The 13,927-nt window shown below is 40.5% G+C and overlaps 1 protein-coding gene across 1 annotated transcript in view; it reads right to left on the reverse strand.

Moving 5' to 3' along the window:
• Positions 1-12,892, reverse strand: part of LOC115090541 (3-oxo-5-beta-steroid 4-dehydrogenase-like) — a 96,181-nt gene extending 83,289 nt beyond the window's left edge. Inside the window, exon 1 of the mRNA XM_029599764.1 lies at positions 12,688-12,892. Within this exon, the coding sequence (XP_029455624.1) occupies positions 12,688-12,783 (96 nt within the window). The 5' untranslated portion in view covers positions 12,784-12,892. The remainder of the gene's footprint in view (positions 1-12,687) is intronic.
• Between the last annotated feature and the right edge of the window lie 1,035 nt (positions 12,893-13,927).

Genomic DNA, 13,927 nt, shown 5'->3' on the forward strand with positions numbered 1-13,927 from the left:
CAGGGGAGAAACCCTAGGTAGTTGAAAATAAAGACTCATAGCAACATAGCCCAAAAGAGGTCAGCCAAATCTGTTTTATTTATTTACAAGAACTTACTATTCTGTCTACTTTCAAAACAATTGTATGAAGCGGAATACAACATCAACAAATCGAGCAAGAAACCCAAAGAAGCAGGAGGAAACAAGTTGGAGATGTGTACTCTTTTGCTTAACACAAGGAAGGCGTGGGTTTTTATAACAGATTAAAATAATTTTTTATTAAGCGCTGAAACAAAATCACTGTGTATGGTGGGACACCTGGTGCAATGTAAATAAATTCAACTGAATAACAAATAACATTAATACAATAAAATGCATTCCATACAAGATAATGTAGCACATACATAAAATAAATAATCATAAAATAAACTACACCACACCCCAAAAACAATTATAACCCCCCTAACAGGGTATATACAATGGGAAAGGTCTCTGATCCTGTTTGTGAGCTGAGCACCAGTCTTCCTGTGGTTTCCCTAAACCGTCTTCGAACAGATGGTGTAGTGGTCCAGTCTCAAAAGCAAGGGAAATATTTTCCAAGTTGAAAGGGAAGCTAAAACTAATTTCCTCTCTGACTGTTTCCTACCTTTCTGCACCTTGGAATAAAGGAGGGTCTCATAGGAAAGGTATCATCAATAAACACAACTTTTATTTCTGGGGTTTTTTCAGCTGTCAGAGACTGCAAATGTTTAAAAGACACTGATTTGATCAGGGCTCCCAGCAAGGCTGCACCCAGTTCAGCAATAACACTTAAAACATTAACAAAATGCTTCCTTTTCAACTATGTACTTCTTATCCTTTTATACAAAAATATCAAAAGTACTCCACCCCACCTCTCTATTTCCAGTAATATGTGTTGCTCATGTTCCTATCAATGTACAGTCAATTTCGGTACAAACTTACTGCCTAATTCACTAACAGGTACATTTTAAAACCTGCACACTTATTTTATAACATGCACGTGTCACCGCGAGCATGTTTTAAAAGCCGGTGCTCACGCAGACATGCGTACCCAATTTTGTATCGGCGCATGCAGAGGGTGACGTTTTGTAAAACCACACGGCAACGCAAAGCGGAACTACCCCAGTTCCCTCCCAGTCCGCATCTTTATTCCCTAACTCTAACACTATACTTCCTCCCTCTTCACCTCTCCTCCATGACCTCTAAACTCCACCTACCTATCTTAATTCTTTTTGTCCCTCAACTTACTCACTTCACAGAGCAGGAGTAAGTTCCACACGCCGGCCGACTGCTGACACGCTTCCCCGCAACAGCACCTAATGGCGCTGTCCTGGCCGGCCCTGATGCCTCCCCCGGCCCGCCCCTTTTTTGCAGCCCGGCACTTCCATGCGAACCGGGAGATGCGCGCGTGACCGAGCCATTTGGAAAATGCACTCGTGCACGCACGACCCAGCCACACACATATCTCCCAGGAAAATACCTTGATGAATGAGATTGTAAGCCCTTTAGGAATAGGAAAATACCTACAGTACCTGAATGTAATCTGCTTTGAAATGCTGAAAAGCAGAATATAAATAAATTAAATTAAATTAGTTATATCATTACTCAACTGAAGGCTGTAATCTCTCCTCACCACACAAAGCAACTCTGTATCCTTCCCAGTCACACTCTGAAATTCTCTTTAAGGCATTTATAAGGGTTTACTCGCTTCCCAAGCTCACAACCCTCAGAATGTCTTCACTTCTAGGTCTTCCATGGATGGTGGGTCCTTAGATCACTTCTCAGTCTTTGGGAACCAATCCTGATCCCCTGGCTGCTTCTTCTTGGGGGACAAACACCACTCCAGTCTTGGGTCTTTCCTCTGAAGGGGAAAGTCCCCGCAGAGGCCCTTTTCTTCGAGGATAAGTACTGGGGGCATCCCAACCTTCTAGTGGATCCCGCCAAATTTTGAACACCTTATTAAATAGGAAGACTACTCCTCCAGTGGAACCTTCTTCCATAGGCATTTAAAGGATTCATACAATAAAATACGCAATAGTTATTTCATCCAGAACCTTTATTTTAGTTAACATAACCCATGTTCTTCTATCATTTTAAAAATTCATTATTTATAACTTTCAAAGTTACAAACAAGATAAATTGGAAATATGTTAGATCTCAATCAATACAAAACAAAATAAAGAAATATATTGACAATTACAATAAAATGTCCATACCAAGTAGGAAAATTAAAGGAGAGAGAAGAAATACATATGGGAGCAAATTGAAGTAACCATTATTAAGAAAAAGGCATTAACATAGTTTAAGCCAGCATAAACTACACATAGCTCAGGAAGGATGAAGACTGGGGAAAATGTGAGTGGTCTAAGGGACTCAATAAAGATTTAAGTTGCTCAGGAAGGAAAAAAATAAAACATTCATCCCCTTTTTTAATAACACATTTGAATGGAGATCAGACATACTATCACATCCTGCACAAGTCATCTTTCTCTCACTACTGAGAAAGAAGAAGATGCTCAGTGCTGATGCAGAGAAGGCCCACTGGTTGTTGCATCACTGTCTTGAAAACCCAAGTGAGGCAACAGAAAAGCAGTCTCTGTGCAATTAAGTGTAACCCTAACCAGGGTTACTAGAGTTCTTCGTTAGATTCTAAGGCTTTCTGGATGGTTCCTGCTTGCTGTCCAGGGTTTCACTCAAGTTTAGATAGTTCTGTGTGAAGTGCAGAACTTTTGCCTTCTGCAAGCATCCTTGTAAGAAGGGGTATTGAGGAGGATGAGGTCAGGCTGTTACAGAGCTCATGCAAACTGCTGGAATTGTATGCTTTACAATTACCTTTCCTGGATAAGGAAGGGAGAGCAAAGGAGGAAATGAGAATTGTAAAGGATGAGATAAGGTAGAAGATACGTTCTTTCCATATGAGGATGGGTAAGGTGTTGAGGATCTATATAAGGTGCCCCCCAGGCACCTAGGGGGTGTTGTTCTTAGGGTTTTACATGTTATATTTACAGTTACATGTATTGGCATTTATGAATCACCTAACACTAAAAAGGTCTAAGCGATGAACAGGAATACAATCATAAAAAATAGATTCATAAAATAAACAAACAATATAACAAAACAATAAAGTAAAATTCAGCAAACATAAAATAGTCATAAAAAATGATACAACATAATAATAATTCAAGCAAAATAAATATGACAATTATAAAAATGAAATGGTTGTTAAAATAAGGTTAGAAAAAACTTAAAAATAGGCTATCTTAAAAGAAAAGTCTTAACTTGATTTATGAAGTTATTAACCGAATCACATTGTCTGATATCTATTGGAAAGAATTCCAGAGGGTGGGCCAGGAACGGCAAAGGCACACTCATGGGTCATATGTAATTGTGCGACTTTGGGAGATGGAATCTTGAGCAGACCATGTTGAGAAGAGCACAAGGTTCTCATAGGTTGGTAAAATTTCAGTATTGCGTTGGCCCAGTAACAAGTCTGGTCATTAAGCAGTTTGAAAATTATCATTCCGACCTTATATTTAACTCTCTCATTAATTGGGAACCAATGTAATTCAATTAGAGTGGATGTAATACGGTCACTACGCTTTAAACCTGATAGCAAACATGCAGCAGAATTCAATGGCAACTGCAACAGTCACAGTGAAGTATGAGAAATGCCTGTATAAAGACTATTACAGTCTACAAAGGGAAAAATAGATCACTGTAGGACTGCAGAATTCAGGCAAGTGCAGTAGGTTCCTGAGGCCAGCAAGAAAACAAAGTCTGTAAAATCCTTGAGAAATAACATGTTTTATTTGAGGGCAAAAATGAAAGAGTGTTATCTAAGATTACACCAAGGTTTTTGATGTGATTCTTAACTGGAAAGGAGAAGTTATCCAATGTGATGGTCTTTTATTGAAAGAAGAGTATGGACTATCTATCACTAGGAACTCTGTTTTATACATGTTAAGCGAGAGTTTGTTGTGCTTTAACCAGTTTTTTATTGTAGAGAAACAAATGTTAAGGTGTTCTAATGTATCTTGCCAAGAGGAGCGAATGTAGAGAACAAACTGTATGTCATCAGCATATAGTTTGTAGCAATCAGTCAGAGTGGAAAGAATTTTGCAGATAGGAGCTAGATAAATATTGAAAAGAACAGAGGAAAGGGCAGATCCCTGAGGAACACCGGTTTTAATGATAGAGAGAGCAGAGGATTCATTTTTTAATTTGATGGAATGGGTCCGATTAGAAAGATATGAGTGGAACCAGTTGAGAACATTGCCAGAAAGACCACATTCCTGAAGGCGAAAGAGAAGAATATGGTCGATAGTGTCAAACACAGAGGAAATGTCTAGTGAGTTGAGGAGAAATTGTTGGCCTAAATCAATTCCTCTCTTTAATAGAGATGTGCATTCGTTTTTTCCGAATTGGAAAATTGCAACAAAATTGTCCAATTCGGCATGTTTCAGGGAGCCCGAAAAAAATCAGGATTTTCCTGTTTTTTCGCAAAAATTCGTTTTTCCGATTAGTGCACACTAACGGGAGTCAGTGCGCGCTAACTCCCCGTTAGTGCGCGCTAACAGGAGTTAGCGCGCACTAACAAAAACTAACAAAAAGTAAAAAAAGTAACAAAATCTAACGGTTTTTGTTAGTGCGCGCTAACAGGAGTTAGCGCGCACTAACGGGAAGTTAGCGCGCACTAACTAAAAATCGATTTTTCGCGAAAAAAAGACCCGAACCGAAAAAAAACCGACATTTTCCATGGCAGCCGAAAAACGAAGAATGACACGAACACAAAAAACGATGCACATTTCTACTCTTTAATGTGTCTGTAAGAGAAAGAAGTAAGAGCTCACTACTGAGGGAGCGCCAAAAACCGTATTGCTGGGGGTCTAGTAACTCAACTTTCTCAAGTTGATCACTTAAGTGACACAACCCAGCAGATTCAAGAATTTTTAAAAAAAAAGGCAAGGAAGATATGGGTCTATAATTTCTAGGATCAGTAGGGTCAAGATTACCTTTTTTTTTTAGTTTAGCAGAGGGCAAACTACAACCCTTTTCAACGTTGAAGGGATAGCTCCTTCACTGAGTAACAAATTGATAAGTTTGGAGAAAATTAGAGCTAAGATATTTCTTGAAGCTTTAAAAAGGGAAGACGGGCAGTAAGATAGAGGACGCAATGTGTCATTGGACTTGGCTATAACGTTTTCAACCTCTATAGAGGACACATAGTCAAAGGAATGAGATCTGCAGAAAGGGATTAATATGCCAAATCGGTACTGATGAGAATTAAATTCAAATTTTTTTCAACTTTTAGGTTGAAAATGATTGAGAATGACTTGGCTGGGGGAAAATCAATGTGGGAACTTTGAGAAGGACATGGATTAGTAGTCTCTTGGCTAAATTGAATAAAACCTTAGGGTTGTAAGCTATTTCGCAAATGTTTTGAGAAAAATGTTCTTTTATGGCAAGATTGGTAAGAGTTTGATAATTAGTTAAGAGTGAGCGGAAGGTTTGAGCACGCTCAGAGGTAGGAGCCTTCCTCAAAAGGCGCTCTGCCCTCCTGAGAGATTGCTGGGCAGTTTTAATAGGCACGGACTTGAGCCAAGGAGGTGGTTTGGGTTTTTGGAGATTAATAGTTTTGAGGAGAGCTATTTCATCAAGCTCAGAGTCTAAAATAGAATTCCATTGAAATAACACATCAGAGAAGTTGACAAAGGACATGTTCATGAGAAGAGGGGAGATAGTTGTATGGAATAAAGTGGTATCGATCATGCCACGATGAGAACAAGAAACTGTTGCCTGTAATGATTGGTTTATGGAGTTAGAAATAGGTAGGCAAAATTTGATTAAATAATGATCAGACCACAGCACAAGTGAAATGTTTAAAGTCTTTGAGGAGTAAGAGAAAGTGGAATCATTAACATACATGAGATCTAAAGTATGGCCAAGTTTGTGTGTAGGAGCTGAATAATTTGAAACCATCCTAGAGAAAATAATATCTGTGGAAACAAAGTACATTGAGCAGACATGGGAGATGCATCAACATGTAAATTAAAATCACCTAGAATGACTGTCTTGTTTATATCAAATCTCGAAAGTAGTAATTGCTCAAAAAATGGTGACAAGTCAGATAGTAAAAGTTTGGGTAGGGCATAGACTAAAAAGATAGAGAAATGATTTGAGGAAATAATTAACATTTCCAGGGAAGAATTACCATTAAGATGTTCAAACTTAACACATCACCTCGTCTTTTAGGGCAAGGTTTTGAGACAAAAGAATAGCCTGGAGGGCAGATTTGATTTAGAACAAGAAGATCAGAGTCTAGTAACCAGGATTCAGTGAAACAGTAAAAATCAAGAATGAAATCATACAGCATGTGAGACTTGCTTTTGATGCATTGTCCATTAATTAAGCAAAGCGAGGCATCTGAAATAAGATGATCAGAAGACAGTTTAGTCAGAGGAATTTGAGCTAGGCAATATGGCTGAGGAGAATTTTTGTGGATATGGAAGGAAGAAAGTTCTCCATATCTTCCTTGGTCCAGTGACAGAGTGTATGGTAAAAAAAAAAAAAAAAAGAGTTTTGACCACAGTTGCAGAACACTCAGTGGCACTGGGCGCGCACAAAATAGCGCAACAAAGCAGCGCGCACCACCAGCACGCGGCACCTGTGGCGTCACACTCTGGCTCTTCACCCCCCCCCCCCCCCCAATCAAGTGACATCATCAGAAGGGCAGGGCCCAAGGCCATCGATGATGCAGGAGCTGGCGAGAGCAGCGAAGGTGCATGGTTTCCTCTCCCAGTGGAGCCCATGGATGACAAGCAGCTCGGTATACCGGGGAGAGAAGCTTCAGCAGGTGCAGAGAGAGTCCAAATCCGGCATCACTGGGAATAGAAAAGACTTCTGAGGCATCCGGGTTTGGTGCAGCAAAAACCAGAAGAAATTCCAAGTTGCAGTGTAAGGTTGAGGGCTAAAGTAGTCCTGGGACTGCTCCAGCAGAGTGAGCTGTTTATTGAACAATTCACCCCCCAAGGATTAGGGGCTGAAGGTATTTGTGAGTGGGCTCCCTCCTACTCAGTGAAGATTGGGAGTGTGCTGAAGGAGTTGTTTCAAACGGACCAAGTCCTGCCAAGTATTATAGGATTCATGTGATTGTTTCCCTTTTGGATTTACAATAAACTTTTCTTTGGTGTGGACAGTGGACTTTGTGGTATCCGGGTAAGTCTTTCCCTATACATACATCAGCTGGGATGGGAGGTAAGGGGATAGACAGTTATGGAGGCCACATAGTTATGCACACAGAGTTTGCTCTCTACTGCTAAATGGTGGCTCAGTTTTTTATTACAGCATCGTCACGGCCGGAATGAGTTTTCTGTCTGCAGCATTTAGCATTTTCTTTTCAAGTACTGGACCCAAAGATTCTAAAAACTCACCAGGAAACCTGAAGTGCCCATAGCACTGCCAAAGCTTTTATTATTCAGCTTTGGCATCACAAGTAGGATAATGAGTTGATTGGCATGCAAATTCATGCAAATTGGCTTATTATTACCTTTAAACATCCTAATCTAATAATGCAGCTTGTCTCAAAATACACCTGGAGGGGGTATTAGTTGGGGGTTGATGGGCCCCTCTAAGACATTTTGGCCTCACACTCCTGGGGCCGTCATTGTGCAAAATTAAGGGACTTTGTAATGCTTCAGCATTTTTCCTGGGATTTACAAAGTGGCAGGGCCGAATAAGTCATTTACGGGTCGATATAGTAAAAACCGCGGGAAAGCGGGTGAGCGCCCGCTCTCCCGGCACACGCACAGGACACTCTCCTGTGCGCGCGATACAGTAAAGTAATTTATTTAAATTAGGGTCCACGGCAAAAAGAGGCGCTAGGGACACTAGCGCATCCCTAGCGCCTCTTTTTGGACAGGAGCGGCGGCTGTCAGCGGGTTTGACAGCCAACGGTCAATTTTGTCGGCGTCGGTTCTCGAGCCCGCTGACAGCCACGGGTTCAGAAACCAGACGCCGGCAAAATTGAGCATCCAGTTTTCAACCCGCAAGCTGTGGGCCCATTTAAAAAATGTTTTAAATTATTTTTTACTTTTTTTAACTTTTGGGACCTCCGACTTAATATCGCCATGATATTAAGTCGGAGGGTGCACAGAAAAGCAGTTTTTACTGCTTTTCTGTGAACTCCCCCGGCGCCTGCAGAAATTAACGCTTACCTTTGGGTAGGTGCTAATTTCTTAAAGTAAAATGTGCAACTTGGCTGCACATTTTACTTACTGTATCACGCGGGAATACCTAATAGGGCCATCAACATGCATTTGCATGTTGCGGGTGCTATTAGGTTTAGGGGGGGTGGATGCGCATTTTCGACACGCTATTACCCCTTACTGAATAAAGGGTAAAGCTAGCGCGTCGAAAATGCGCGTCCAATTGTGGGTTAACAGTGCGCTCCGCCGTAGCGCACTGTACTGTATCGGCCTGTTAGTAAGTCCCACAGTCGAGAAAAATATTTCAGCTTAGTAAATGAAGCCCTAACATTGTAAGTCCTCTGGGGACAGGGAAATACCTACAGTATCTGAATGTAATCCACTTTGAAATACCTAAAAGGTGGACTAGAAATCAAATAAAATATAGAAACTGCAAAGTAGGAACTGTCTCCTAGTGCTGCCTACAACTTATAGCACTAAAAAAATGTTTAGTAGTAGTTGTATACTTTAACTCCAGGGTTTGATCTCCCTCTTTTCTGTATGCCCTACCTAGATTACAGAAAGTTTGAGAAGTTTCAGAACATTTTCTCTTGTCTTTTACAGTTTGCTGTTTCCCATTTTAAGCTTACAGAATGATATAATGTTGTTGTATTTCATTCTCCCATCCATCCCCCTCCTATTCATACCTCATGATGTCTGTGATAGCAGAGTGCTTGTTGGCAAGATGGTCAATCTGACTAGAAGATACTGACGCCCGTTGGAACCCAGCCGCGTTTTAACCTCAAAATGCCCCACTCTGGTAGAAAGAAGAGAGCCAAAGAGAGGTCTTTTCCTGCACAGTTGCCATCGGAGGAGGTTCAAGGTCCCATGGACTTTTATGTTCGCTGAGAAGGGCAGCAACCGGGAGTGTGCTCGCTGGAGCAGAATCGGCAGGCAGAGGAAGCCGGCTCGCTCCCAGAGCTATCGATCTCGCTTTCCCCGGAGGAGCGGCGTTCTCCCTCCAATCCCGTGGTAGGACCGCCACACGCCCTGAGCCGGCCTGCAGGAGAGGCGGCCGAGAAGACTTCGGGAGATGGCGGGGTGCTGCTTGATTCGGCGTTTCTGTCGGTGGTACCAGACCTTGACCCGGGAAAGGAGGTAGCTTCGGCTGTTGACGGTGGGAAGAAGCAAGAGCCTATATTTCCATACTCTGATTTTCAACCGGCAGAGATGATAAGACCTGTTTCAATTACTTTGGACTCCCTCCGGGACACTATACAGGTCTTAAATATAAATTTGCCTACTCAATTTAAATCTGTATCAAATTCCTTTGCTATATAGAACAAAAATAGACAAGGGGATCAGTTAGAATCCAATTCTATTACCTATATAAGCTAACTGTTAGAGGATCATGAGTCACCAATTTAATCCCTGTTAAAAATATGCACTTTATTCAAAAAATCTTAATTTTATTTCAATTTTTCAATTTTTTCAATTTTTTAATATTTTTTATAATTTTTTATAATTAAGAAACAAGGCCTCAGCACGTTTGACGTAAGCAGTTTGATTCTTTGATTAATTCACTCATCGCAAGATTAAAGAAAACTCAATCAGTTTGATAAGTTGACGTAATCACGTTCGAGGTTCAAACGTGATTGCTGACTGGTCACATTTGAAAACAGAGGGTAGCTTAAAAAAGCCGTAGCCATGTTTGTTGGCAGAATCAAGCCCGATACTTTTGAAAGCTGAGAGATAAGTGTGAGTATAGACCATTATAAGGATTGTAACGTGAGGTTAACTTTGCAGATTAATTTTGTTGTTCTGTTTTTCATATCAGCTTACAGAATCCGCCCTGAGGCAGCGTTTAGCGAAACGTTAACGTTGGTGGTGGAGTGCAGCACTGACTTGTCAAAGCTAAGAACACAAGAATAACTCTACAAGTTTCAGATAAGTGCTTTTTGCTGCACCAAATTAGCAGACACAATAGTAATTCAAGTGAGGCATGCCCTAGTCAGATATCAGCAACAAGTATTGAGACTTTGTAATATGCCTCCTTGATACTTTGTAGCTGTTACTTGCTGACTCAACATTGTAACAAGCTGTTTGCTGAGAAAAAATATATTAGAGCAAGTTTATGTCCGGCTACCTTGCAATATCAGGCAGGTTTCAGTCAGTAACATTCTGAAACTACAACACATCTTCGAAAGCTAGAAGAACTTGGGCTTATAATTTGGGATATAAGTTGCCAATATGGATAGATGTTTTTCATCATGTGAAGTATTCCTGTTATAATCGGCAAAGATATACAAAAGAGAGAATTGACATCATCTCCAGTACAGAAAAGCTATTTTCAAAAAGGAAAATTGATATTACAGTTGTTCAAATAATTTCAAGCAATTGCAACATTAGCATTTTATCAAAATCTATAATAAGAGACTAACAAAAGAGGCCAGTGATTGAACTTACTGGGTTAACAATTTTAGGTCTTCGGACCCTTGATACCAGTTCTGAGGCCTTGTCTCTTAATTATAAAAAATTATAAAAAATATGAAAAAATTGAAAAAATTGAAAAATTGAAATAAAATTAAGATTTTTTTAATAAAGTGCATATTTTTAACAGGGATTACATTGGTGACTCATGATCCTTTAACAGTTAGCTTATATAGGTAATCAAATTCCTTTGCAACACTGGATACTTGTATAAAGAGAGTAGAGACTGCAGTATTGGAAGCAAAGAAGTCTGCCAAAGATAGTAAAACTTAGATAGGGAAACTGACAAATTTACAATATAACTTAACGAAGGAAAATCAAACACTTGCATATAAATTGGAAAATTTGGAGAATCAATACAGGGGGAAAAATCTCCGTTTTATCAATTTTCCTAAGGACCCAACACTTTCACAATCAGAAATGTGGAGGAAGTATTTAATGGAAAATCTAAAGATACCGGAGAAGGCAATGCCATCGATATCACAAATATATTACATCCCTTCTTTTAAGAAAAAACATATGGGAGGTATGATTGAAGCTGAGGAGTTATCACCTATAGCCAGTTCATCACTGGATGTCACATCACTCTTAGAAACAACTCAAAAAGATTTGCAAAAACCTGCTACACTGTTGGTGTCGTTCCTATTGGAGTCAGATAAAAACTGGGTCTTGAGGATGTTTTTCTGGCATAGAACTGAGTCCTTAATGAATTTGAAAGTCTGGGTGTTTCCTGACTTCTCCAAACAAACACAGAAGAGGAGGAAACAATTCCTACTTTTGAAACCTAAAGTTTTAGAATTAGGTGCTTTCTTCATATTCAAGTTCCCCTGCAAGTGTATTGTCAAATTTCAGAATGTTACCTATATCTTTTTTCAGTCCTGTCAATTATCTACTTTTTTGACGAGTAAATCTGTATCTATCTCTTTGCCTGATAACCATTAAAAGCAGTACGAAGGTTCACTTTAAAAAAAAATCCCTTCCTTATAGTCAGAATTTCCTAAAATTGTAATTTAGTTTACTGTTTCCTGAAAGTTTGATCTTGTCCCTCTCTATGTGTGGACTTGAAAGTGGTAAATTACCTGTATAATTTATATTATTATTATTTTTGATAGATAATTTTTCTCTTTGTACCACAAAATTTCAATTCAAGTGAAATGCCTTGAAATGTTATTAAAAATGCATAAATTAAAAAAAAAATTCTGCTTGTTACCTCTCAAATTTTTTGCCTCCGATTAAAACATAAGCAGTCTGTGCTTCCTCTGGTGAAAACGCCTCAAAGGTTTTAGTTAATACCAATTTTTAATTTTCAGTCCACATGCAGAAGAAAATGCAGATAAACGAAATGTTAGTATAAAAGTAAATAAAGAGGCAGCTAGCATAGAACTGCTCTACAGAGTAGTAGGACCACTCACCCATAACTGAGGTGCGGTTCCTCATTTAAGTTCCCTTGGTATGGCTTTGTAAGGTATCTGATTCAAGTGACAAACAGATTGGGCCAGAATTTGGACAGGCTCTAAATTTACTTTTAAGTGACAGCTCTGCCTACTACATATGTTTATATTTACAATTGTTCATATTGGGTTTTTTTTTTTTTTTAGTTTGCTTATTGTTAGGCTTTTTCACCTTAGATCTTATTGGAAAAGGCATTTCCCAAATAAAATGAGTACTGCATCATGTTTGAAGACATGGAATACGTCAGCTGAGGGCTGTGCTGCAAGTAATAATCAAGGTGCTGTTTAAAATGTTCTTAATCAGGCAAGATATAGAAATGACACAATGCACTTCACTACCCTTGGTTTACATACTAGCTCAGGTTCCCCCCCCCCCCCCCCCCCCACACACTCTTTGAGTCTCCCCGCCCAAACAATGGCTGTATTACTTTTATTTTCTGTGTCACTGTTCTATTTCAGCTGGATCCAGTGAGTATCGTCAGGATCTTAGGCTGCAAAATAGCAAGAAAGTGCTTAGTGTCCCTTGGACAGTGCACTGACATTGCGTTCCCGGGCTCACTCACCTTCTGTGGCATGGAGTAAGTACCAAGTCCCAGCAGGGGTATGGAGTTCCCATCATTCAGTCGGATACGATACTTCTCCACATTCTGAACGCTCATCCTGACTTAGATAAGAGAGAAAACACTGAGTGTGAAGACGTATGCACAGATCACTGTCCTCTGCCTGTGTGAATCACAAAGAGAGTGAGAGAGAGAGAGAATAAACTGGGTTGGTCAACCTTCTACTGTAATAAATGAAGAGAGGATGGGGGTGGGGAGCCATGAAGCTGATTTTTCCTGGAACTAAGACAGAAGGGGAGGAATTTGCTATTTGCATTACATACAACAGGAGTGGAAACTCTGGTCCTCAGGAGCCACAAACAGGTCTGTTTTCAAGATATCAATAATGAATATGCATGAGATAGATTTGCATGCACAGCCTCTATTATATGCGAATCTATCTCATACATATTTATAGTGGATATCCTGAAAACCAGGACAGTTTGTGGCTCTTGAAGCCTGGAGTTGGTCACCCCTGACCTACATCAGTGTTTCCCAGCACTGACCCAGAGGCAAACCTAACCGGTCTGGTTTTCAGGATATCCATAGGGGTAGATTTTAAAAGGAACGCGTGTGGTGTACATGTTCGTGCACTACCCGGCACGCACACATGTATGCCCAATTTTATAACTTGCACGAGAAGGCGCGTGCAAGTTATAAAATCGGAGGTCAGCACGCGCAAGGGGGTGCACAATTGTGCACCTTGCGTGTGCCGAGCCGCAGTACCTTCCCCCATTCCCTTCGAGACTGCTCTGAAATCAGAGCAGCCTTGGAGGGAACTTCCCTACCCCCCCTACCTTTTTCTTTTTTTGGGTCTTATTGCAAAATTTACTTCAGCCCTGGGGCTGAATTAAGTTGAGTGCGCCGGCCGACTGCCACCGTGCAATCCCCGGCACAGCAACAAATATGGCCACTGTGCCGGGATCCTGACTCCACCCCCCTCCCCGCCCCTTTTTGCAAGCCCCGGGACTTGCACGTGTCCCGGGGCTTTATGCGCGTTGCCGGGCCTTTTTAAAATAGGCCTGGTGAGTGTAAACCCGGTTACACGCATAAATCCTTTTAAAATCCAGCCCCTAATGAATATGCATGATATAGAGTTGCATATATCAGAGATCCAGTTTATGCAAATCTATGACATGTTCATTGTGGTTCTCCTGATGAGTGATTCTGAATCTAGTACTCAGGACCCAAACTAGCCAGTCCG

Source organism: Rhinatrema bivittatum, chromosome 4, assembly GCF_901001135.1.
Source record: "Rhinatrema bivittatum chromosome 4, aRhiBiv1.1, whole genome shotgun sequence".
NCBI classification, from domain to species: domain Eukaryota; kingdom Metazoa; phylum Chordata; class Amphibia; order Gymnophiona; family Rhinatrematidae; genus Rhinatrema; species Rhinatrema bivittatum.